General features: G+C 47.1%; 1 protein-coding gene across 2 annotated transcripts in view; it reads left to right on the top strand.

Annotated features, from left to right (window-relative positions):
- The window catches only part of LOC135391247 (rho GTPase-activating protein 100F-like), a 50575-nt gene that overhangs the window by 21151 nt on the left and 3777 nt on the right, over nucleotides 1–25647 (top strand). The window contains exons 2-14 of one of the 2 annotated variants that reach the window (XM_064621417.1): nucleotides 6387–6519; nucleotides 8390–8649; nucleotides 9418–9724; nucleotides 10443–10697; nucleotides 11201–11509; nucleotides 12156–12432; nucleotides 12490–12701; nucleotides 14205–14423; nucleotides 14484–14660; nucleotides 16368–16839; nucleotides 19120–19280; nucleotides 20532–20730; nucleotides 21973–22084. In XM_064621417.1, the coding sequence (XP_064477487.1) occupies nucleotides 6433–6519; nucleotides 8390–8649; nucleotides 9418–9724; nucleotides 10443–10697; nucleotides 11201–11509; nucleotides 12156–12432; nucleotides 12490–12701; nucleotides 14205–14423; nucleotides 14484–14660; nucleotides 16368–16839; nucleotides 19120–19280; nucleotides 20532–20730; nucleotides 21973–22084 (3047 nt within the window). In that variant the 5' untranslated portion in view covers nucleotides 6387–6432. The remainder of the gene's footprint in view (nucleotides 1–6386; nucleotides 6520–8389; nucleotides 8650–9417; nucleotides 9725–10442; nucleotides 10698–11200; nucleotides 11510–12155; nucleotides 12433–12489; nucleotides 12702–14204; nucleotides 14424–14483; nucleotides 14661–16367; nucleotides 16840–19119; nucleotides 19281–20531; nucleotides 20731–21972; nucleotides 22085–25647) is intronic. The other variant, XM_064621418.1, reaches the window with a different exon arrangement.

Genomic DNA, 25647 nt, shown 5'->3' with positions numbered 1-25647 from the left:
GCACGGCACAGTCAGCGTTCTGTGTGTGTACTTGTTCTTCTTCATGTCCCGTCTCTGCGCTGTTTCTATGCAGTTGTCGGTGAAGTTCTGTTTTTTGAGTGTACGCCCCCCGTTTTCAGAAAATCAGAAGAAAGAACGATGTCACTCGGGATGATGGTTGGCTAGGAGCGTGCTATGGTGAAGTTCATTTTTAAGAGTGTAGTAATCCGAAATGCCATCGTTCTGTCTCCTGAATTATTGAAAACTGCAGGCGTATGCCTTTTGTGTGACACTTATGCAATTATGATAGTTGCTACAAAAGGCGTACGCCCAACGCTTTGTACAAATGAGGTATCATTCTGTGCAATGGTTGTGGTTATCAGGCGAAGTTAATTAAAGTGCAGAAATTTATCCTCGCGGAATGAAAGGTGCCGTTACCTTTACAGTAACACAAAAGGAACGAGATTCATTTACGCTTTCCCTTTCCCTCTCCTTCCCATAAAGCGCGGCAGTGTAGAGAGGCCTCTGATTGGTCTCCTCAAACGATCTCCCGCGACGATTGGGCGAATAGTTTGAGGAGTCAGGCTTCCATATATTGTCGCGCTTATTGGGAAGGCGAGAAGAAGGAAAGCGTCACTTGTGTGTGTGTGTGTTTTTCTAATCACAAACGACGCAACGGGTGAATGCCGTTCCTTTTGTATTGCTGTCAAGGTAACGACACCTTTCATTTCACGAAGAGAAATCTACGTACTTTAGTGCCCCTTTCAGATTGTAGAGGAGTGTAGGTATGGTACAACTACAACAGAACGAGAGGAGGACAGGGAGAGGAGGAAAATACTCCTCGGAGCTGAGGAGGCCCAGCCAGCCGCCAATATAAATCAGACAGCTACAAAACTGGCGTCCTTGAACGATGTTCCGTAACGTGTTTCATGCGGCTTCAACCCTGGGTGTTTCCACGAAATGATGGTGTTGCAATGATTACGCATAGCTAAATCCGAGGGAAAATAATGGCGAGATTGGCTACAAGTTTATTTGAGACGTTCCATCTTTTACGACGTACGAAATGTCCTGTTCGTTATGTAAACACCATTTTCAGACGTCCACCGAGAAATGCATAAGCAAATATCCTAAGCCCACCCACTTGCATCACGACGGGTGCCGACGATATGCATAGAAGATTTTCTCGTTGGAAGAACAAACAACCAAATAATGCACGTATCACGTCACTTAGAAATATGCTGCACCTGAAAAGCTGTTTACATAACCTGAAGTAAGCAGCATGCCTGGAAGCGCATGCTTCCAGGTATCCGAGGAAAACACTCGATAAAAGAAGAAAAGCGCTCAAAATTTTTGTCATTTCTTTCTGTTTTCCCGAGAGCAGCGACGTTCAGCCTCGCAAGGAATAAAAAGGGAATGACGACGCCGACCTGGACATGCATAATGTGTCCACGATAGGCGCGTCCTACAATTTTTCAACAAATCAGGAGACAGAATGGTATGATCCAGAATGGTGATTGGCTGGGAGCGTGTCACGTGTGTGAGCGTTCGCTGCGTGCGGGAGTTTTTTCCGGGTTTTCCTCAGACGCTTTCACACATATGTCCGCACAGTTCCCCTAGAAGTCGGCCCAGGACACACATTCCCCATAGGGACGTTAGTCGTGCCGTTGCCCACCTCTCTGAGGCCGACAACGGCGAGCCCTTTCACCAGCACCACCGTTCGCTGCGTGTACTACGGCAAGCAGTTCCATCACCACCACCACCACCACCGTTCTCAGTGTTGCTAGTATGCCCCCCAAGAAGTCGCACATGATGCCGTTACCTCATTATCACACTAAGAATATTTACGCCCATTTAGGTGTTGAAGGGGTGTATTTTGCAATTTGCACTCTAGAGCCAAAAGCCGAACACATATCCAGGTGCAAAGATGGTGTACTGTACAGTTTACACCCCACAGTCAAAACAGCAACACCTATCTTGGTGTAAAAATGGTGTACCGACTGAGACAAAAGTTTGGGAAACGCACGAGCGGCGTCAACCCTCTACGGAGCGACATCCTGCGAAACAGGGACGTCCACTTGATCAGAGGGGGGCCAGTGGCTGTTATCACTTGCGATAAGGCTGTATATGCAACCTGCAATGCGGCATATCAACCGAACTGTGTTTAGCATATGCGTAACTGCACTTGCTGTTTTTCTTTTTATCAAGTGGATTTCTTTATCATATCCCAGCTGATTGCTGCGTTTAACTTTTAGCTCATGCAAAGTAATTTTTCATGAGAAAATGACCCATGGTTCCTGCACAAGCTGTGTCTAGTCAGATACTCAGTGTGATGTCTAGTCAGAAAGTCTGTTTAAACTTTGTGTCCATGCCTGAATAGTCACGAATAAATTAATATATTCAAAACGCATGCTAGCGTTTTACTTCCACCACACGCATGGTTGCGGGTCCTCTGGTGGATGCACGCCTAATGATAGCCTGCTATGCAACAGAGCTTCCTCTGATAGCTCATGATTGTACCCATCCTTGCAGTTGAAGCACAGATCATCATCGGCCTATGCATCTAAAGGGTGTAATTTCTTACACCCCACTGCTTTTACACCAGGACTGGTGTAAGTTATCAAACACCAACTTTACTCCACAAGGGGTGTAAGAAATATTTCAATTTACACCCCTCTAAAGGATGTAAATTCTTACACCCTACTGACTTTACACCGAATTTGGTGTGAGTTACCAAACTCCAACTTTACACTCAAAAAGGTGTGATATGTTTTAGTGTGTAGGCATCGCTAGTAGACCTTTGGTGTGATTATATCTGTCTATCACAACCACTTGCAGTCGTGCGTAACTCAGAATATTATCCCATGATTGGTTACGGTAGATACGGTTCGACGCAAACCGCGCTATTATCAATGGTTTGCCCATTGTAGAACGCGAAACAACTTTCGGCAGTGTTTTTTGTTCGGACGTGACTACTTCTTCCCCTCTAATTACTCGGATAGCCGCGTCACGTCGCTCCTGTCGAGGCCTTGTATTTATCTGGACACACGCAGGGTTTGGTTAAATACCCGTGTTACAGGGTGAATACGGCATTGCGTTTTCGAGGCAGTCGTTCTGTGGTCACGGGGTGGTGCAGCGTTGCAGGATAACAAGCGGGAGCAAGTGGAAGAAGTATTGGATTTGCTTCGTCATAACTGTCTAAAAAGTATGTGACGGCGTTAAGCAGACTGTAATGTCGCGCAGCGTTGGTGTTACATGCTTATGGCAAGGCTGCATTACGAATGCGTTCGCAATACAATATCACAGGCGGGTTATATCAGTATGTGGCCCACGTTATACACACTGGCGATTTCAAATCTGTTGCGCTTTGGTGAATTTCATGCGTCCGAAAATCGTTATGCATGATTACTTTCGAAACCGACTTCACAGCGACCACTAGACCCAGAAAAAAACAAAAAACAAAAAAGTAACAGTGCTTCACCACACAGCCTGCCGGAGGCCAACCATTCCACAGAGCGATACCGTTATCAGTTCTCACTCTTGACTTGCGGAAAGCGTGGGGCGTACGCCTTTTTATGACGATCCCCACTTCTGTGTGGCCAACAACGGCGAGTTGATTGAGACATTACGCCCCCCCCCCACCTTGTGACACTTGCAAAATTGCACAAGTACAACAACAACAAAAAGAAAAAAGTGTATGCCTCCCGTTTTCAACAAATCAGGGGAGAGGACGATGTCATTCGGGATGGTATGCTGGAAGCGTGTTAACGACCAGCCAATATCAACCCTCTCTCTTTTAAGAGTGTTAAGAGCGTAGTTTAAATTTTTAAAGTTTTATTTATCATTGTCTTCGGTTTTCCTTCCCGAACAATCAGCCTCGTCATAACATACTCGTTAAGTTGCTGGGAACGACTAAAAAAGTAGCATTTGCTAGTGCGCGGCCTAACACTGCCTGCAAAATACGTATTTTTAATGAAAATGAATGAAATTGTAAGTCAGATAAAGAAGCAGAGACGGCTCAAACCTCAATTTCTCATCCCTTTTCGATAAGTTCAGTTTTTCCCAACCATCACCGAAACCCACTTCGCGTCAAGTGAGTTGATTTACGACTAAACGGAGCGCGATCTGTCATCGTCAACGCTTCTGTTTCCCCGCTGTGTATGTACTGTATTGCTGTAATATATAATACCACACACACACACACACACAAAAAAAAAAGAGAAACAAAGAAATGGTAGAGGGAAAGTTTCTTGCGCAACATTTACCGCCTGTATGGTGGCGCCCGCGAACTGTTGAAGTTGGCGTCGATATGTGAGGAAATCCGATAGGCAGCAGCGACGATCGTTGTCTGTGGAGGAGTTTCGATCGATACATTCCTCTCTCTCTCACCTTTACCGTGCGCTGAGGTCGTTGCCCTTGGCTATGCGGTGTTTACAAATACAAGAAGCCGGGACATCTCTTCCAAGGACGGATACGTCATCGTTCTTCATTGTCAAGGTGCCCCGGCTTGGATTCGGGAAGGAGACATGCGTGATCGGGCGGATAGTGATCAAGATGCAGTGCATACACTCTTAGGAATGAGGGGGTGTCGAAGTAGCTTGCTGTTGTTGGCCGCACACGAGTGGGCATCGTCACGACTATAGCAAAAAAAAAGAAAAAGAAAGAAAGAAAGAGAAGAGTTGATGAGTTCAAAGGTGAGGCATAGGCAGGACGAACGATACTGATAGGATGAAGGTGCACTGTGGATGAGAGGTGCACTGGGAGGTGGGGCCTCTTTTGTTCGGATTATGCGCGTGCATAATGGGAACAAAATAGGCTCCGCCTCCCGTTTTCAACAAATCAGGTGCGAGAACGTTGTCATTCGGGATGATGGTTGGATAGGAGCGTGCTATGTGGTGAAACTCATTTAAGACTTATCAAGAGAGCGTAAAACAGTCGGTCTTGGAAATTATACCTAATACGCAACAGAGGGTTATACCCTACACTCTTAAAAATGAGGTGGGGGGGGGGGAAGGGTGTCGAAGTAGCTTGCCGTTGTTGGCCGAACTCAAATGGGCATCGTCACGACTATATCCAAAAAGAACAAACAAGGGACAAGAAAATTGACGATTTTAAAGTGTGGCATAGGCAGGATGACCGATACTGATGGGGCGGAGGTGCACTAGAGTGGTGTTTCCGCGAGGCCTTTCCTGATTTGTTGAAAACGGGAGGCGTACGCCTTTTTTTTTATAGACTTATGCTGTTCATAATTGTCACAAAAAAGGCGTACTCCTCCCGGTTTCAACAAATCAGGGGAGAGGATGATGTCATTCGAGATGATGGTTGGCTAGGAGAGTGCTATGCGGTGCAGTTAATTTTTGAGAGTGTAGCCGCACGGCAAACTTAAGGCATTAAACGGAATGGCAGTAACTTCACCTCCTAACCAACCACCGTCTCGAATGATATCGTTGTCTCCCCTGATTTGTTGAAAACTTCCTTTTATGTGACAATTATGCAGGACATAATTAATAATGCCCTTATTATTAATTAATTTTAATATATATTGTATTATATTATTTTAATAATAATACTAATTAATGAAAGGCACTGTAAAAGGGAACAAGCAAGCAGTTTAAACGTTTGGTTTCATTTAAGAGCTCGTTGCCTATAAATACTACATCGCAACATAGTCCACATGCGATATGTCGCTATAAAAATCTAGATTTTTTTAATTTGTTATGAAATTTGCGATAAAGTTGGTCGGGGGCACGCTATGGGACAACCCTGATTTTAGAGGGCAACACTGGCGCCCATGTATCCAGCACCTTTTGTTGTAATTTTGGCTTCCGCGCGACGCGTCGTATAGACTAGATATAGACGTAGCTTACGTAGCTGTTGTAGACCCAGTGTTATGTGCATGCAATGTAGTTTTGCGCCGTCGGACAATGCGAAGTTGGTGTCTACTTCGGCGCAGCGTTGACCGCAGTTTTATAGTTTGATTTTCTCAAAAACTATGTGTGTGACTGGGACGAAAATAATGATGTTATAGTCCTGAGGGATGGCGCCATTGAATGAACTCATTTTGTGAGATTGCCCTTCAACAACTTTACTGGCCTCTTTCAATTGCACTAAATAAACAAGGGTACAAACATTTTAACCACCACCACCACCCTTCTACAGGTACAAAGTGGAGTGAGGACACGCATAAGTATATATGTATAGTATAGACACATATACACGACTAAACACAATGTAGTACAGGGAGGGAGAGAGGACAGATGGTGCCACATGTCTGTGTACCACGAATTGCTGGACGGGTGGATAAGTGCTGACCTAAATCTATGCAAAAATATCATTTTCTTGAGTATTCTCTTAATGGGGTTAACCAAAGTGTTTTTTTTTCTCTCTCTCTCTCTCTTTTTTACCGCTAGGAGGTGCAGAGTCTGACCCCGGAGTACCTGCCGCACCCCAGCACACATGAGCTCGATTGGACAACCACCGCGGCTGCGAGAAAAGGTCAAGCATATCATTTCCACAAGGATGCTCTGCTGCGGACGCAAGAAGGTACACGTCCCAAGCTCACCCTACGTGTAGGAGCCCTACATAGGGGAAATACTTCGTACCGAACTGGAGCGGCGCAGGCCGGCCAGCATTTTCGTAAAGTGAATAGCGCCTTCTACTTTTTGTAGACGCTATCGTGATGCCGAAGTAAAAACAAAAATCACCAAACAAACATTACTTAACGACGTAAACAACAAGAATTGGACGAGGCAGACCACAATTATTAGGGACGACACACACACGTAAGCCTCAAACGCTAAGAAATTAACGTTTCTTCTTTACAAGGTAACTTATAAACGTGGTTAGAGCATTTTAATTGATTAATTACGGTCAGAATTTATGGACACCTTCTAAACAGTTGGCTTCGCCTGATAGCAGTAATGCATGTGAGGAAGCCAACTTGACATAGTTTCCGGAAAGTCGGCGCGAGGAAACGCGAGGAGGAATAAATTTGGAAAGAGAAAAGAGGATAGATGAGGAAGTAAAGCTGTACTTCATGTATCTGTATAGAAGGGCACACTACGGCAACTATAGTTTGTGCTAGAGACTGGGGACCGTACGGAAAATGAAATGGTTTTGTCTCGACGACAGCAGGCTTTCCCTTATTGGAATTGCACGAGAGGCGTTAAATTTCCGGTAGGATAATTTGCTGCAGCGGGTGACACCCGAACTTCATTCGTCACGTAATGAAGAAAGGAGATCTGGTTTCTAGCAGGCTTTGTTTGGCATAAATTTGAGCTGGCTTGGCGTGTTTGCGCAAAACTCGTGCTAGAATTATTTTTTAGCTTTCTTTGGCATAGCTTTCTCACTGTTTTATACACGTGCTGCAGCTGTACACTTCGCTAACTTCCAGCTTGCGCGTAATGCAAAGCTGTGGCTAAGGATTTCTTATGCATATATATATATATATATATATATATATATATATATATAAAAGTAAAAAAGTATAGTATAAAAGTATATAAAAGTAAAATGGGCAAGGAGTCGACGTTTCGACAGTGCCACTGTCGAAACGTCGACCCCTTGCCCATTTTACTTTTTAACGTCTCCCTATGTAATACACTAGTGTTTGTAACTTCCCTAAAATCTGTTTCCGCGTCTTTTTTTGAACTTCTGTAAAACTTCGTGGCCGTTTGATAATCCTTTTACCTCACCCTATATATATATATGTATATATTAGGATCCCAGCACGAGTTCTGTGGAAATGGGCGAAGCTTTAACGTCGCGGTTGTCGTTTGCTTCAGTGAATCGCCGCCGTGCATCTGATTTCCTTCGCATAACCTGCGAGAGGCTGTCTGTGAGACTAAGGAGGCTGGTTTCCATGACTACGGCCACGTGGTTGCGATCGGAGAAAATAAGAAATAGAGTAGCGGAACTTCCACCGAGTATGGCTATTCCCTAAACATATAAACATGGACGGCATAGTGCGCACTTAGCAGACGACACCGTCTGCGTCTTTTCTTGTCGTCTGCAACAGAATATCTTGTGGTCGTGCAGCGGGGTATTCCCCACAGCTATATATAGTGCCAGCGCCACCTAGACACAGAAGGCTCGCATAATACCTCATCTCACTCCTTTGCTACGTGGATATATAGAGGCTCGATGTCATACTGCTTCAGCCAATCGTCGCAGATGATTTGAAACAAAGGCTTTCCTTGTCCAGCAGTTGCTGACCATGCGGCAGATCGTTTCCATATGTACTGACGCCGAAAGCACGGTCGTGACTGGCGGACTCTTAATGACTACGCCACATCGTTTAAGCAACGTCGTCACGAACGTTAAGCAACGTCAACGTCGTGCACGAAAAGGCACGACACTGAGCGCCCGCGCATGCGTGGAAGCAGAAAGCAATGACGTTTTTCTCACCTTCCAGGAGACGCACGAGGGTGAGCTCGCTGTGGGAGTGGAGGGGGGCAGCGAGACGTTCGCAGTGGGGCGGGGCGGCCGGCCTCGGCTGCCCCCGGGAGTGCCCGCCATGCCCGAAATGGTCATCCAAGGAGACTTCAGAAAAGTCAGCGGAATCTCCACCGAGGTCTTCAGGCAAATTGAGGCCGTCGAGAGGCAGTACGACCCCTCGCATCTGGAGGCACTCGAAAAGCGTGGAGAGACCATCGTTCGACCGCTAGACCCGAGGTACGTTCTTTCTTCTCCTTTTACGTCGTCCTTCTCGCCGTGACGAGACTCAGACGTGACGCAGATATACCTACGTGGTCGATGCGTGTCACCACTCGGGAGTCACCTGGCGAAGTACCGTTTCGAAACGGTGCGAGCGACAGCGAAATTTAATACGAACTGTTTAATTTAATTTTAGTTTAATTTCATGCTAACCAGAAAACAAGAAAGAGAAAACGCAGCAATCGGCAAAAAGCTGAACCATTAACTCAGAGTGGCGTTTTTACCCAGGATTTTGCCACAGTTGACAAATTACAGCGTATCACATCACGCTTTCTTCCTCTCCCTTTCTGCCTCCCGCGGACTACAAGACAGCAATCAGTTTCGTGGGCTTTCTTTCTAGACTGAATGAAATTTAAAAATTCCACACAAAGCATACCTTGTTACAAACACATCAGTCGAGTGTTTTTCTCGATGCGCTCTGCAACTTTACAATTGACACATCGGCCCTTAAACCAATAGTATTTTAAAAGTCACATAACTAGTCAAAGCTAATTAATTATGCACGGTGAAACAAGAATGCTGGCAACTATACGCTAAGGATTGCTGACACCACTCAGTGGGTGCATTCGCACAGAGCGCTCCGTCCTCATTTATTTTTTATTATTAAAAAAATCTGGCTTCACACTTTAGTTGGAACAGCCCGTATATACAGTGAACCTATGTCAACATTGGAGACCTAAACAACGGGACGGAAAATTAACCGTCGGGCGACCTGAACGTCCGCAGGTCCCTGGGACGCGCGGGCGCGGACGCAGCCCGCCGTTACCCACCTGGCAGTTGCTTCGTGGAGATCATCAAACGGCCAGGTCAGACCTTGGGGCTGTACATCCGTGAAGGCGACGGGGCCCGCACGACAGAGGGCGTTTTCATCTCTCGGATAGCCCTGGAGAGCGCTGTCTATCACTCGGGCCTGCTCAAGGTGGGCGACGAGATCCTCGCTGTCAACTTGGTCGACGTCCGTCGCATGAGCCTCGACGATGTTGTCATCATCATGTCTATACCTCGCAGGCTCGTGCTTGCAGTAAGATCTAAGGTACGTTCATACCCTTCCACCACTCGCTTCCCTAGCGGGCGGAGTAGGTCAGTGGCGGAGTAAGGTGGTTTCACGGCAAAGTAGAGGTGTCATGCAGACAAAGCACGCTCTACAGGACAACCGTTGCACAGAATGGTATACCGTTATCACGCCACACGTGTGTGTGGCAACTAACGTAACTACATACGTTTCACGAAAAGGCTACCAGCTACCAGCGTGGCTCAGTGGTTAGCGTGCTGGCCATGTCACGTCAAGACTGGGAGGTACCCAGGTGTGATTCCCGGTGCCGGCTGTGCTGTTTGGGGTTTTTCCTGGGTTTTCCTTTCAGACATTTGTCGGCACAGTTCCCTTAGAGGTCGGCCCAGGACGCACAGTCAGAGACTGATACTTCAAACACTGAGCTGTTCAAAACACTCGATCTTGTGTTCGTAAAAAAAGAAAAATAAAAGAAAAATCGTCTGTCGACCAGAAGATTGATTCACAGAACTACGTCTTGCGCTTTATGTATAATGAGGAGAGGGAATACTTTCACTCGGAGTGATAGTCGACTAGGATGTCCGTATTCCGCGAATTTCTGCTTCAAGAGTGTCGAAACTGTGTCATCCTCAATACTTTTGCTGCGCCGTGACTGTCCTTTCTTTTTTTTTTTGTTATAGTGTACTTTATATCATAACCCTAAAACACGCTTTGCGTCTGTCACGCCCGTTTCACATTTCAGAGTGTAGCCGGGAAATCCCGAGGGCCCGTGGCGACAGCGGGTACTCTGGACAGGCAGCGACCTCCAGTAGTGATCGTCAAGAGAGAGATGGAAGAACCAGAAGACGACCTTCCTTCTGACAACGGGATCCGGGAAAACCCTTACTACAGCACAGTACCCTCGACGATGGGAGCTCATCCTCCGGGAGTAGTGAGGCAACAGCCCGGTGCCATGACTTACAGATACCCAAAGACGCTCGAAAGCCTCGCAGAACAGGTACATGGTACATTCATCAATGCCCTTACCTGTCTAAAGATTCGCCACCGATGAGGCGACTGACGACCACGACCTACTAGATTATAGCGACCATATCATACGGACCCCTTCCCAGCGCCGCATTTGGAGGCTAGCGGTGGCGCTACTCATCGGCCCCGTTATTGCTACCTCAATTTCTACAGTACTCTGTACTCTAGCTTATCTTAGTATTTTTGTACAAGCGGTGGATGTACCACGAGAGATGCTTCTTTCTAAAGTTGATTATCGTCATCATCCTACGCGTTTTCATAGGAGCTTTTGCTGTCGTCTGCTACGGTAGTCGTACGTCCGCTTCTGCGCGTTCAAAATTCAAATTTCCATCGTCCAATCATGATGTCGATCTCGCGGGCCGATGAGTAGCGCCCCTAGCGGATCGTGCGGACGGGCTGCCCATTGGGTTTGCCGGTTATGACATGGTCGCTATAATCTAGTAGGTCGTGCTGACGACGAGTAATGTGTGACAGGTACACGCCTTCCGCGGCGGCGACTCACGTCCGCTGCCCCCGGAGCGTTCGTCCACAGCTCGGCACAGGTACTGGGACGAGCACGATCGACGACGTCGACTGCTGCGAACCGAGAGTGAGCAGCGGCTGCATCCGGACGAGTCCCCTGGAGGCTACGACCGCTACTATTCGTTGCGTCCTTCGCTAAGGCACGCACCTCCTCCGCAGGGCATACCCCTGCAGACCACCATGGGGGTATCACCTTATGGGACTGTGCATCCGGGCATCCTAAGAAGAAGGTCCCTCATGGAAAGTTGCTCGGACACGGAGGTAACGACAAGTCTGTAGCAACACCACCTACAGATAGAGAAAGCCTGCTTACTCGTCGACGTGACGTAACAACTAAGAGTCAGGATCGTGTTTTCAACTTCGGTTTCAACTCGTGTTTTCAACCAATCACGAACGTCCTTTCAGCGGTCGTGGCCATGAAGACGACCCACCGTCGTCTGCGAGTAGTGATTGAACGTCCCCGCGTACTAAATGATAAACTTTTAAATAAAGCGCAAAACGGTCCCATATCTTTCTCAAAACTGATTTTCTGGAAATCGTGCTGCACTTTTTGCTCACATATTCGGGTCTACAGGTTCCAAGTTAGTTGCAATCATTTGCGAGTTCTTGAATTCGCAGAACGGCTAATCGCAGTAGCGGACGAATTCTGACTTTATATGTCCACGTGGCGAAGGAGGGAGAGGAGCCAATAAGCAGGCCTTCTGCATCTAGGTGGCGTTGGTCTGTAGAGTAATAAGACAGTGTTGCATGCGGTTGACCACTATTTCACATTATGACATTATTGTGTTACTCTCTCGAAGCGAAAGGTGCGGGGAACCTGTGCACGGCCTATTTATGTATACACATTACTTACACGTATAAGTGTGATCACATTTATTGTGCATACAAATCTTCGTCTGTCGAGCAGGTGCAGTCTAGCGGCGTGCGGCTGTTCCGTCCATCGGGAGGTGGACATTCAGCGGCGGCTGCAGCGGCGGCGGCGGCTCGTGCAGCCACGGGACGATCTAACTCGTTGCCTCGCGCAAGGGGGCTAGGACTAGGCTTGGCGGACACGCGCAGGCCGAGGCAATCGGTGCGATTCGATCGTAGTGCGGCAGCTGCAGCCGCTTGCGACTCGCAGGAAGACAGTGACGGTGCGCTTTCTGCGCCGGAGCTCCCTGCCACGCGCTCAAGGAGACTTAAAGGTAAACAACACATTGTTGCCCCGGGATGTATATGTGAAAGTAGTTGTGACTACGTAGCCGGAGCGTGCATGGGCGGCACACTGCCCAGCGTGTTCACGTCGGGCGAGTACCGCGCTTGGATGCGGCGAGCACCCTCGACGTCGGCCTTGTACGAGCGTGTGGGAAGGCCCCCGTCTCATATTGCGGGACACCACGCCTCCATGCTCAATCGTCCGCTGCCTCGCATCGCTCACAGCGCCGAGAGCCTCCTCGATACGCTCAGGCAACACGTAAGTCCTTTTTTTTCAGAATCATTGAAGTCCCTTTCAATGCCTCGGCTTCAGTGTCCGCAATTCCCGCTAAGCTCTTCATGGATTGGAGTGCAGCTTGATCCACATGAAGTCCTCGTAGGTTTCTAAACGTGTTAGTTCTCGACGGCAAGCACTGAGCCGTCCACACATGATCTCAGCTCTATCCCTTTAGTCATAATCGGAGCCGGACTGGGAGAAATATGCCAGGCCGTCACGCATCAAGTCATGGTAGCCCATCGCGAACGTTACCGGTGACGTCTATGGCAGGTTCTATACCCTCGTCGTCAATATTTAAAGGGACCGTGAAGAGATTCTCGAAAATTTTGAGTTCTTGGTGGAGAGTTCTCAAGAGCGACTTTTATTTAAAATATACCAAATTGTTGCAATCCTGCGTTCCACGCGGACGTAGTTCACACGCAAAAATAGTGGGCGAGGCGCCGCCCGACACAGTCCCTATACAGGCAATTTGATCTCACTTGCGTCATTTACTCCTTCCAAGTCAGTCCGCCAAGAGGGAAGATCACCTGCTTCTGACCTCACACCTAATTTCTATTGCAACGCCAGCAGCGGTGGAACCGCGCCAGTCTCCTCTTCTGGTCGTGATTTTTAGCTAATATATCCGTCATTGTAATGAACATTTTGGTTTGCACTTCGCGTGGTGAACGTGTTAGCGCCCAGGAATGCATTAAAGTGCCACTAAAAGCCAAAAATGACATTTATTTTGTTACATATCATATAAGTCAACCTCTCTCAAAGACTTAGTACGCAATGTACAAATGCAGTCATTACACGCCTACGCGAATTTTTGAGAACACACAAAACTTCATAGTTTCGGATTCTCCAAGGGTAGGTGACGTCATACAAATGGAACGGGATTCATCCGCTGCGTACGATATTTATGCGCGAACGAAACAAGTTTACGCTTTACCTCTCCTTCTCCAGATGGACGACAATGCTTCGGTAGCTCAGTCGGTAACGTGTTGGCTTGCTGAGCTCAAGGTCGCGGATTCAAACCCGATCGAGGACGGTATAGCGATGTGGGGGAGCGCTTCCAGCACCGTGTGTCGGAGGTTTCCGGCGCACGTCAAAAGAACCCCAGGTGGTCGAAATTATCCGCAGTCCTATCCTGCGGCACGTGCATCATGTCGCCATACTGGGCAAACAAACCTTACGTGTAACATCACGGCTCTCATTGGTCTCCTCAAACGATTCGCCCAATCACCGCGCGAGATCGTATGAGGAGACCAATGACAGGCCGCGCGTTTCAAGAAGGAGATAAGAGGGAAACTGCAAAGTGGCGGTTTCCTTCGCTCATAAATCATGATCAACGCAACGGATGACTCCCGTTCCGTTTACATTGCTGTCAAGGTAGCGATGCAACGTAAAAGCGTTTACATCGATTGTGTGTGTGTGTGTGTGTGAAAAGCGGCTCGTAATAAGAATCACGTGTCACCTACAAGCAAACAAAACGTCACTCCTTAGGAACAGCAACAGAGGAGCAGCCTAGCCATGACCGGATCGGCCGCTTTGAGCATGGGAGGCTACGACACAGGGTCCCTGAGGCCAATGGGTCGCTCTTCTTCCCTGCTTTTCCCCAGACCCTTGAGGTTGCCACACGCAATGAGCTTGGACTACGTTCGCGCCGACGATCGAGCGCTTAGCCTCAACCCCAGGGAGTTCCTCAAGTATCGACCCGAGAAGGTAGGATCCGTCCTCTCGGGAACTCGGCTCATGATTGCTTTGCGGCTGTTTGCATTGCAGGAGGCAGAGTCTGTTCTGGCGGGTGGCTTCAGCGGACTCCTGTGGTTACACCTTCTGGGTGCGAGAGGCCTCAGGGGGCACGGACCACGTGACCTTTACTGCGTCATAGAAACGGACCGTGCGCACAAAGCACGCACAGTTGTGCGTTCGGGTGATCACAGCTTCGACTGGGACGAGGTACGACGTTTTTAGACCCTCACGTCTCGTCGTCATCACAACACTTATGAACAGTGTCACCGTCAGAAGGCATAAGAACGGGCGGCATTGTTTTGATACATTGATGCAGCCCGTATATATAGGGTAGGATCAGTGATGGGCAAAGTACCTCAAAAATGTACTTCAAGTAAACTATCAAGTGCCTGGTATCGTTAGTACTTTTACACCGTATCACATTGCGAAGGTACTTCAAGAAAAGTACAAAGTGCTCGACAAAGTACATTAAATTACTCATCAAGTGCATTGCCAACTTAGTTTGTACTTTCCGTTTCACTATATGGTAGTTGTTTTTGATTTCTTTAGCAAACCGTTCAGGCATTTTTGGCATGTGCTGTGAAGCGTTGCTAGTTAACTCGTGAATATGAACGAAATCTTGAGTAGTCGACAGGAAAGCACTACAGAAAAGGACTTTAAGTACAGTACAAAGTACGCAATTTGAAATGTGCTTAAAGTAAAGTACAAGTACTGAGAAATGTCCTTGATACTTCAAGTACTCCCCTTCACTGACTAAGATAACTGCGTTCCTTGTTAGTGTGCTGCAAGCCTGCAACGGAACAGGTTGAATCAAGGCGTACGTTAATCTGAGCGGACTTATAGTCGCGGCTCACCTCCCCATTTTTTTTCCTGACCGGTCATCATCATCATCATCGCCATTAATCTGAGCAGTATTTGAAGCTTCTACAAGCAACGATTTTCACGCGTCTCGAATTTCGTGATAGGCAATCGACAATGATGCCCTTTCAAATTCTGGCAAAGCAACGTCACTTTAACTTCGTAAATTTTAGAGCTACAACTCAGAAATGGAACTTGACAATAAATCATTTTACACCTTTATTCGCTCAAAACAGGTGTATTCTTATAAAAACACCCTTTTCTATCCCTTTTCTAACCCGCAGACTGAAGCCAAGGGTGCAAGAAGAACATTACTAAAGGTGTAATATCGACATACACCACATTTTATTCAATGTCGATTTTTAAGGGGGGGATTTATTGGCAGAAAAAAACAAAAAGAAAGAAATGAGAGGGGGATTATTAAGGGTGTAAAGTGAGGTGTTGTAAGAGGTGCTTACGTCCACTACACCTTTTTTTTACACTCCATTTGAACTAGGAATATGGTGTTAAAATGGTGTTTTAATTCGTGAAAGAAAAATTATGCTGGTTTCACAGCTCCGCCGAGCAAGGAAGCACATTATAGACGATAACCTGAGTTAAAAACACAGTATTTGACAGGGAACGATGTTAGGAATTTAGCTGTATCTTTGACTCGTTGCAGGCGTGCGTGTTAATTGCAAAGACGCATTCCCGTCACCCTTAGAAACGTTTTCCGCCCCTCCACACAAAAAAAAGTAAAAGAAGTCTACTGTGTACGATACACATCTGAACAAGTCAAGAGACGAGGTGCAACTGACGACTGCTCAAGCTCCAGTTGCCGTCGCTCCGTGCTTCCACGTGACGGAGAAGAGCGAATCAGCTCCCGGAACGCAGCCTGATTCGCTATTCTCCGTCACGTGCCGCGCTGTACACGGACACCTCGGTCACGCCGCTACGATGCCGGCTTCTCTTCGAAGTGGGGCTTCTAATGCTAACGCACTAAAAAAAAGAAAAAAGAAAAGAAAATGTGAGAGGCTGTATTTCTAATACCGTATCGCACCCATTGGCACCGTCCAGGTGTTCGAGCTCGACCTGGTGGACAACACAACGGTTTCCTTCCTCCTGTACTCGTGGGATCCTCAGTCCCGCCACAAACTATGCTACAAGGGCACAGTTCACCTACTGTCCGCCCTTCGGGAGGCACCCACCCACAGCCTGGCGTTAAGGCTGGAACCTCGCGGGGCCCTGTACCTCAAGCTACGCTACAGGGACCCTCGGCACACATTTCAGCGGACGGCCAACTATAACCCTTCGGCTGTGTTCGGCGCACCCCTGGAGGCCCTGGTGGGCCGCGAAAAGGGCATCTTGCCCCTGGTTGTGCAACGTTGTGTACAGCAAGTGGAAGCTCGGGGCTTGGACATTGTGGGCATCTACAGACTATCTGGTTCGGCTGTTCGAAAGCGTATGTTACGTGAAGCAATAGAAAGAAATGGAGCGTGGAAAGTGGACCTGTCTGCTGAACACGTCCCGGACATCAATGTCGTCACGAGTAAGTCATTGTCGACAGGTTGTTTTGAGATTGGTCGGTCCAAAGCCATCCGCTCAGGAGACCTTCTTCGACGCGCACTTTTTTGTATACATGTATTGCGTTATATAAGCAGTTAAAATCATTGACGAAAAAAAAATAATAACGAAGACAGGCTACATCCAAACTTTGTGGCTTCCGGGCTTTGGTGCCAAACGCGTGCAAATGCGGTAACAAATTTAATTGACGTTACGTCACCCATGCGAGAGACATCATCAGTGCTAGCCGTCGTGGCACAAACATCAATTAGATTTGTTATTTTTAGTTACGTTAAGTCGGCGTGTTTCGTTCTGTTTATTATGACGACTCCCGGCTTTTGGAACAGCTTTTTGCAAATGCGGTAGCTCGTCAGTTGCTTCATATAGGGCTACACTCTTAAAAATGAACACCACCGCATAGCTCGCTCCTAGCCAATCATTATCCTGAATGATATCGTTATGTGCCCTGATTTGTTGAAAACGGGAGGCGTACGCCTTTTTTGTGACACTTGTGCTGTTCATAATTGTCACAAAAAAGGCGTTTTCAACTAATCAGGGCAGATAACGATATCATTCGAGATGGTGGTTAGCTAGGAGCGTGCTATGCGGTGAAGTTAATTTTTAAGAGTGTAGGCTCCTAGCACTCTTGCCCGGATAAGCTTCATGGTACATCCGCAGAGAGCGATGGGTCCCACGAAATGTATTCTCCAAACGCGACTCCACCCGGATTCACGTACTATGAAGACATCGGGATTGGTGAATTGCTCAGGGAACTTGGTAGATTGTTAAGGGATGCCTGTTGACAGAATGACCAGTGGGAGTCGAACACACGCTCTCCGATTTCCAATCGGAGATGCTAACAGTTACGCCACGCTAGCTCCCCTCTTATCTGCCCATCAGGTCACAATGACACGACCCACCCTCCACACATTCTCTCTTACGTGTTCCCAGTCACCGTGTATACGTACGAACGACATTCCTCAGAATATTCCAGTGAAAGATAATAAATGTGTCATAGCCTCCTGCTCCTGCCACGTAAGCACGAGCGTAACAGTGCGGCGCAGACAGAAGACATTCCTTAGCAGACGACGGGAAAAGAGGCAGACGCAGATGTCGTCTGCTACGTGCGCACTACGCCACTATTCGAATGCTCAACATAATACGCGGCGTTTAACTTCTACCTCGTGAGTAGCTTTTGCGTTTTCTTTCATGGATAATATTCCGTGGTGTCGATCGTGCGGATACACGGTCATGTTCCGATTCATACAAACGAATATGCTTGCGACGGGTGGCATTTTTCTCAAATCACGCGGTGAGACTTCAGTGTTGCGTTCGTTCTCGTCAGCGATGGGCAACAACGATAAATGAATTAATAGGGATGATGACATGGGAAGTGACCGGCAAAGTACTTCAAATCAAAATTGTACTTTAGTACAGTAGAGTATCAAGTGCCGGATTAAAAGCGCTAAAAAACATACGAGGACAACACACATCCGGCATGCAGTACCAACAGGCCCAATTCCACATTTTGAGAGTATCAAGAACCTGGCATCATTGGTACTTGAAGCACAGTACAAAGTACCATATTGCAAATGTATTTAAAGTAAAGTTCGAGGTACCTGCAGAGTACTTTGAAGTACTCGTAAAGTACATTGTAGTTTGCATCGCTCCGTGTCCGTTCGGTAGTGACAAAAAGTGTGAAAGGAATTATGGCTTTCATTGGCTCTTTTAGCAAGTGCTTGCAGGTGCAAGACATGGCCCCATGTCTTGCGTACTCATGAATATGAGTGCCAGTTCATTGCGTACTCATGAATATGAAATGAAACAGATACAATAATTTGCATTCAAATTACCGTGCTGCCTATCGCAGTGCACAACGTGTGAACTTTGAACCTGCATTTTCACTTCCCATTTCAGTTTCGTTGCATGTTTCTTCTCTCACCGGTCAACGCCGCACTTTCTTCTTCTAAAATGGCCCAAACAGACACGAAAGTTCTGAAAGTACTGATATGTCTCTCTCTTTTTTTGTGTTGCCAGCTGGGTACGTCAGTACTTGATGCATAAGTACCCAACAAATTTACTTAAAGCACGGTACAAAGTACGCAATTTCAAATGTACTTAAAGTATAATACTCGAGTGTCTGGTACGTACTTGAAATGCTCCCCATGACTGGGTCTCGTGTGTTTCATTGCCTCAGCCGGTACTTCGTGAACCTGTTAGCTGGTCTTACTTACCCGGTTTGTATTCGCCTTGTCTTTCCTCATAGGCCTTGTGAAGGACTATTTACGTGAACTGCCCGAGCCCCTGTTTACCAAGGGTCTGTTTGACATGCTGGTGGACGGTCTCAGTGTGTGCCTCCCGGATGATCCAGATGGAAACGCCAAACTTATGTTCAGTATACTCGACTGTCTGCCTAAAGTCAATCGGGTCAGTCGTCTCCCTATACTCATACGGAGGGTGTGTTCCAATACCTGGCTCTTTGAGAGTAAGGCGGCTGACTGGACAGCTAGATAGATGTCTCAGGGGCGCAAATTTTGAACGGATTTGGCGTCACCTTGGACATCTGCATGCCAGACGACGCGGGAACTATATAACCCCCATCACTTAATTCAAAATTGTAATTGGTCAGTCAGCGCTGAGGTATTAATATGAGCGACCTATTATTAAACGCCGCAGACTCGCCAGACGTGGAAACCTCGATGTCGTCGACATGCGTGGGAATTTCCATGGCTGCCGTCAACTGGTCTACATGGGTAGTCTGCATTGGCGCAGACCACGGCGCAGACTAGGCAGGAGGTGTCCCGGTAGCAGTCTATAGGCGAGAACTGGAACGAGACTCAACATGGCGGCACTTCCGGTTAGACCGTCAGTACCGCCAAGTTCTCTAACCAGGGTATATACGCTACGACAGTATACGTCTCTGCGCATGAGAGAAAGAAAAGGTTGGAGAAAGCACGTGACAAAGCGTCTGTCCACTCAGAAAGCAGCAATAAGGGGGTATTCGCAGACGGGCCACAACACTATGGCGAAAAAGATGAAGCAACGTGGACCTCACGTGCAGTTGTTGTGGTACCCACGACCTACTAGATTATAACGACCACGTCATAATCGGCAACCCGTATGAGGAGCACGTCCGCACAATCCGCTAGGGGCGCTACTCATCGGCCCGCGATATCTACATCATGATTGGACAATGGCCATTTGAATTTTGAACGCGCAGAAGCGGACGTACGACTACCGTAGCAGACGACAGCAGCAGCTCCTATGAGGCCGCGTAGAATGATGACGATAATCAGTTTTAGAAAGAAGCATCTCTCTTGGGACATCCACCGCTTGTACAAAAATACTAAGGTAAGCTGAAGTACAAAGTATTGTAAAAGTTGAGGAAGCAATAACCGGGCCGATGAGTAGCGCCACCGCTAGCTTCCAAATGCGGCGCTGGGAAGGGGTGCCTATGACATGGTCGTTATAATCTAGTAGGTCGTGGTGGTACCTTATTTGAGAGCGATCCAGTGAGACCGTTCTAAGTGCACGAGAGGAAAGGGAAAAGCTGAGGGACTGCGCGAAAGGCTGACCTACTTTCATAGCGTATTGGGACACACCCTGCTATGAATGACTACCCTGAGTGTCTCGCGGTATAGAGCCTTATGTTTTTTGACAATGATGTCTTGACCTCAGTGCACAGCGCTGTTCCTGCTGGACCATCTTAAGTTGGTGAGCAGCCACGGCGAGCGGAACAAGATGACAGCTCGTGGCTTGGCGGAGTGTTTCGGCCCTGTGGTCATGTGTCACGCTGAGGCTGGCTCCTTAGTCACTGACCTGCGAAAGCCCATTGAAGTATTTGCTTATCTTCTTGAGATATGGCCACTCAACAGAGGTAAGTCAACAAAACTCTTCTGCTTGCCTATGGCGGAAATGCTGTTCATTGACATCACACTTGTTCTCTTTTTGTGTGTGTGTGTGTGTGTGTTAAAAGGGCACTCGAGTGCCAAAATTGTTCCTCGCGCGGAATGAAATATGCAGTTAACTTGACAGCAATACAAAAGGAACGGGATTCATCCGTTACGTCGTTTGCGATTAGTGAGCGAAAGGACCTGCAATTGAGACTTTCCCTCTCCTTTTTAAGAAGCGAGACAATGCGGAGAGGCCTCGGATTGGTCTCCTCAAACAATCTCCCGCGATGATTCGACAAATCGTTTGAGCAGACCAATCCGAGCCTCTCCGCATTCTCGCGCTTCTTGTGAAGTAGAGGAAAAGCGTGAATTGCGTTTTTTTTCTTTCTTTTCTATCGGTCACAAATTACGAACGACGCAACCGATCAATCCCGTTCCTTATGTGTTGATGTCAAGGTAACGGCATTTCTCATTTAGCGAGGATAATTTTTTGCACTTTAGTACTCCTCTAAAGGTGTTGTGACACTTAGCCCCGAGTTATGTCGGATAAGTGTAAAGGACGTGGGAGAGGTCACGTGCTTTCGAGAACCAATGGGAATGACCGAGGTTCTCGCTCCTCTGACGTCGGAACTGGACGCATACGTGTGTTTGAAGTGTATACACCTCGTCATCGACGACATGCAGAGACAATTAATTAATTAATGACAATGCGCGCATCATGCGGTGATGCAATCAACCACACCTATGCAAGTGTCACAACCTCTTTGAGGCTCTAGGTCGTTTATAATGATTCCGAATAATCGCTGCGATGCTTTTTTACAACTAATTCTTCATTGTATTTGCGACTGATTGTTGTATATGCAACGAGCATTGCCAAGAAAGTAAAACCTAAATGGCAATGTGTAGTTTATGCGCTATACTTACTTACTACTTCTGTCTCTTTTGCATGTTGTCGTCTTATATGGTGCTTGAACGCTCAAGCGTTACATCTGTCGAATGCGCGTTCGTTATATAAAAATTTACGTTAAAGCCGTGTTCGTTATAACGGGATACGCTTGGAATTTCGCTTATTTCCCTTCGATCCAGTCCAATCGCATGCGAGTACACGAGTGACATACTTTTTTTTATTGCATAATATTTTTTTTGTCTGTGCTCGAGTGTATGTTTTGCTGAGATGGCGGTTGGTCAAAGCACGTGACATTGTTGCGCGGCTTTGTGTGTCCTAGACCATGCCAACCGGAGGCGACTGGACAGTCGAAAGCATGTAACTGAGCTCTCAAACATGCCTGGCCAGTCTCGCCTGGGTTCCCCGGCCCAGGGCGGCGAGCCGCAGCAAAGGTATCTTTGCTCCTCTCTCGGCTTCTGCAGTAGAAAAAAGAGCCAGCCAGCTCAATCCTTTCCTCTGCACCCTGAGAACAGTACAAAGCTTGGATCCTTGCCTTTGCATAGAGATCTAATAAAAGCACTAGAGCGCATAAGAAATACGTGGGCTTCTCCCTTATTCTCGACTGCCAGCCTTATAGGGGCCACCACCGTGACCCACAGACCTATAGGCTCAGGCCTGCCAGACTTATAGGGGGGTAAAGCCGTGGTTTATCCACACATCCGTGCAATGAAAAACGGCATTGCAGGCAACTATTCTTGTTTTGGAAACTTCCAAACTCGCGCCCATAAGAAGAAGAAACGAAAAAATAAAATATTTAGCAGTTGTTCATATGACACATCCGGAGTGAAAGCGTTACGCTCATGTTAGTGAGGATTAAAATGCACCTCTACGCCACCTCGCGTGGGGCTGATAAGTTGAACACGTTATTATTTTACGAAACATCGGAGTTATCACGCGCGAGTAGGAAATACCGGAAGTTTCCTCTTTCGACTATAACGTGCATTCGAAGCTTTCAAACGACATCATTCTAATTTCACATGATCTCTCACACAAAATACAATAACATGTTTTTGGGCGAAGTCATCGTTTTTCACCTGTATGTATAGGGATCAGGTCATTTTGCTCCGCTGGCAACACTGGCCGAATCCCAAGGTCGCTTCCCTTTCTACGTCACCACGTTGCATTCTTTTTGCTCTAGTATCTTTTTTTAGATCGCTATGTTGCTTGGCTACGCGCTTTGCTCGGTAGGGGGAGTAGTTGTGGTTGTTGTCGCAGTGCTGCCGTCAGGGGTATGAGATCCACAACGAAAAGGCCGAAGACTGAGAGGCCTTTCTTGTGCGTTTCTGTCCTCCTGTATTCTTTATCTTCTTTCTGAAAATGTCTGGAAAACGACTTCGTTTTTCTGAACGACGCTTTCACTGTCCTTAATCCAACACACTTGTGAAAAGAATTTCAGTGAAGTTTCAGTCTCCCGCTTTGTGCGAGACCGTCGCTTTGATAACCAAATGTGGTTATTGCCATGGCGATCTTTACCTGTTTTTCTATAGTCGTGTTCAAGGAAAAGAAATCTAGTCCGTCAGCTCTCAAAATATTACTGCGCCGCATATAAGATGGCTGGACACTGAGAGGTCACGCTCGCTTCTCCGCCAGATAATGTAATCCATCATGCTCACTCTGCTTTCGTACTGGCTGTTAAGACTGGCCACGTGACACTACGCTGCGGTTTAGAAGTCGGCCGAGGACACACATTATCCCCAGAGCGTTAGCCGTGACGTTGCCCAAATCTGTGAGACCGACATCGGCGAGCTCTTTCAGCACCATACCACCACCACCACGCTGCGTGGTGGCGCTGCAGCATTTCTCCTGGCGCGCTATTGCGGCTCCTTATCTCCAACGGCGTATGTAGTTGACGGACTATATTTCTTTTCCTTCTTAAGTTGAACACGAGTATAGTTACCGAACTAAACGAATCAAAGGCAACACCGGGTAGCATACACATGAAGCTTCAGATCAGTGTTGCTAGGCGTTACGCATGTTAAATTGCACGTGGCATGAACCGGTACCTGCACGAATATATTTCAAATTGAATGGAATTGAGATGAGGGCATGAAATGTGACGATTGATAAACGTTTATTTGGTCTGATGATGCTGACTGCTAGTGATGTGGGTGTCATGGCTATTACAATTGCCTGAAAATTAGAATTGCTTGGAGGCGTCAAGCGATAAGACTTGTCATGTGGAAATCTTATATGCTTTACTGAACGCACATTGCAAATAGACTTCGTAGCCAGTCTAATAGCTTTCACTACGATGGATGTAGGGAACACAGCTTGTAGTAGTATACAAGCAAGCCGGACGTTATGTTAACCATTTCTTCAACACATACCTGGAATCTTTAAAGAAAAGTGTTTCAGTGATAGATACCGCATGTACCATACGTAGATACCGTGTGCACTCGCATAGTTAACGCTACACCGTTGTTCTTTGATTCAAAAAGTGCGTCAATTGTGCGAGTAAACAACACTTACGTGTGTTTCTGCTCTCGCTATGCCGACGACGTGCATTTAAAGTGCCACTACAGACGAAAAATGTTTGACATTTACAATACCGGTTGTCACACGAGCATTTGAGTGATGATTGACGCCAATGACCATTGAAAATTTGGAACCCAATGCCGCTGTCCTGCTACCACATGGGCAGTCGCTATATGCGGGTCTGTCCGTCCATCTGCACAGTGCCGTACTTGTCCTCCCGTAGGCAAAAAGTAGACGACGGCCATGCATCTGCAGAGGTTTTAGTACGCAAAAGGCGTCTATATAGTGACGGCAAAACGTAATGTATATCTCCAAAAGAGATTTTGGAATTTTAATAGTGTTTGAATTGCTCATTATAGGTAACCACAGATTTAATATGCATTTTTGTGTCGAGATGTAAGTGATGTCTACACTCTAAAAACAGAGCTTAATCGCATATAGCACGCTCCTACACTCTTAAAAATGAACTTCACCACATAGCACGCTGCTAGCCAACCATCATCTCGAATGATATCGTTATCAGCCTTGATTTGTTGAAAACGGGAGGCATACGCCTTTTCTGTGACACTTATGCTGTTCATAATTGTTACAAAAAAGGCGTACGCCCCCCGTTTTCAACAAATCAGGGCAGATAACGATATCAATTGAGATGATGGTTGGCTAGGAGCGTGCTATGTGGTGAAGTTCATTTTTAGGAGTGTAGCCAACCATCATCCCGAATGACAACGTTCTCTCCCATGATTCGAGACAAATGGGGGTCGCACGCCATGCTTGTGGCAATTACGAACCGCATAATGCCACAAAAATGGCGTACGCCCTCTCCCCCCCCCCCCCCCGTTTTCAGCAAATCAAGGGAAGGACAGACGTCACTCGGGATGATGGTTGGCTAGGAGCGTGCCATGTGGTGAAGTTCATTTTTAAGAATGTAGAGTAAAAACGTAAATTTGTGAATGCTAGAGCCACGTGTAATAAAAATAATAAATGCACGAGGCTGCCAGTGGCAGTTTTCTAGGGCCCTTGACAGCTTCAGGGCGTTTCACGAACAACCATCGACTCGATCGCCGTACTAGTCAATGGTAATTCGAAGTGGCCGTGTCTAGCGGCGCCGATCACATTCAGTTGGGTCGTCGTTCATTTCAATGACCGTCGAGACGCCCGTGTGACAGCGGTATAAATCATAAATATTAAATAGTAAATACTCATTACGCAAGATATAAATGCCATCAGTGAACATCACGCGCTTTCACAAATTTTCGAAAGAACCCGTAAAAATTCGTACTTTCGGATTCGCCAAGACTACAGGTGACCTCACCACGAGCTCTGGCGTCTGCCTTTGTCTGCCTCTGTTTGCGCTCTATGACCTCAGTAGTCCGTGCGCCATTGAAACTCCAATAATAATCATCAGTGTCTGTCCCCTACAAACAACGCGCGTCTTCTCTCTCAGCCCCACGTTGGAAAGAAGGCTTGTCAGTACAGTATG

This window comes from Ornithodoros turicata, chromosome 4 (assembly GCF_037126465.1).
Source record: "Ornithodoros turicata isolate Travis chromosome 4, ASM3712646v1, whole genome shotgun sequence".
Lineage (NCBI taxonomy): Eukaryota > Metazoa > Arthropoda > Arachnida > Ixodida > Argasidae > Ornithodoros > Ornithodoros turicata.
This window is presented reverse-complemented; position numbering and strand designations above follow the sequence as displayed.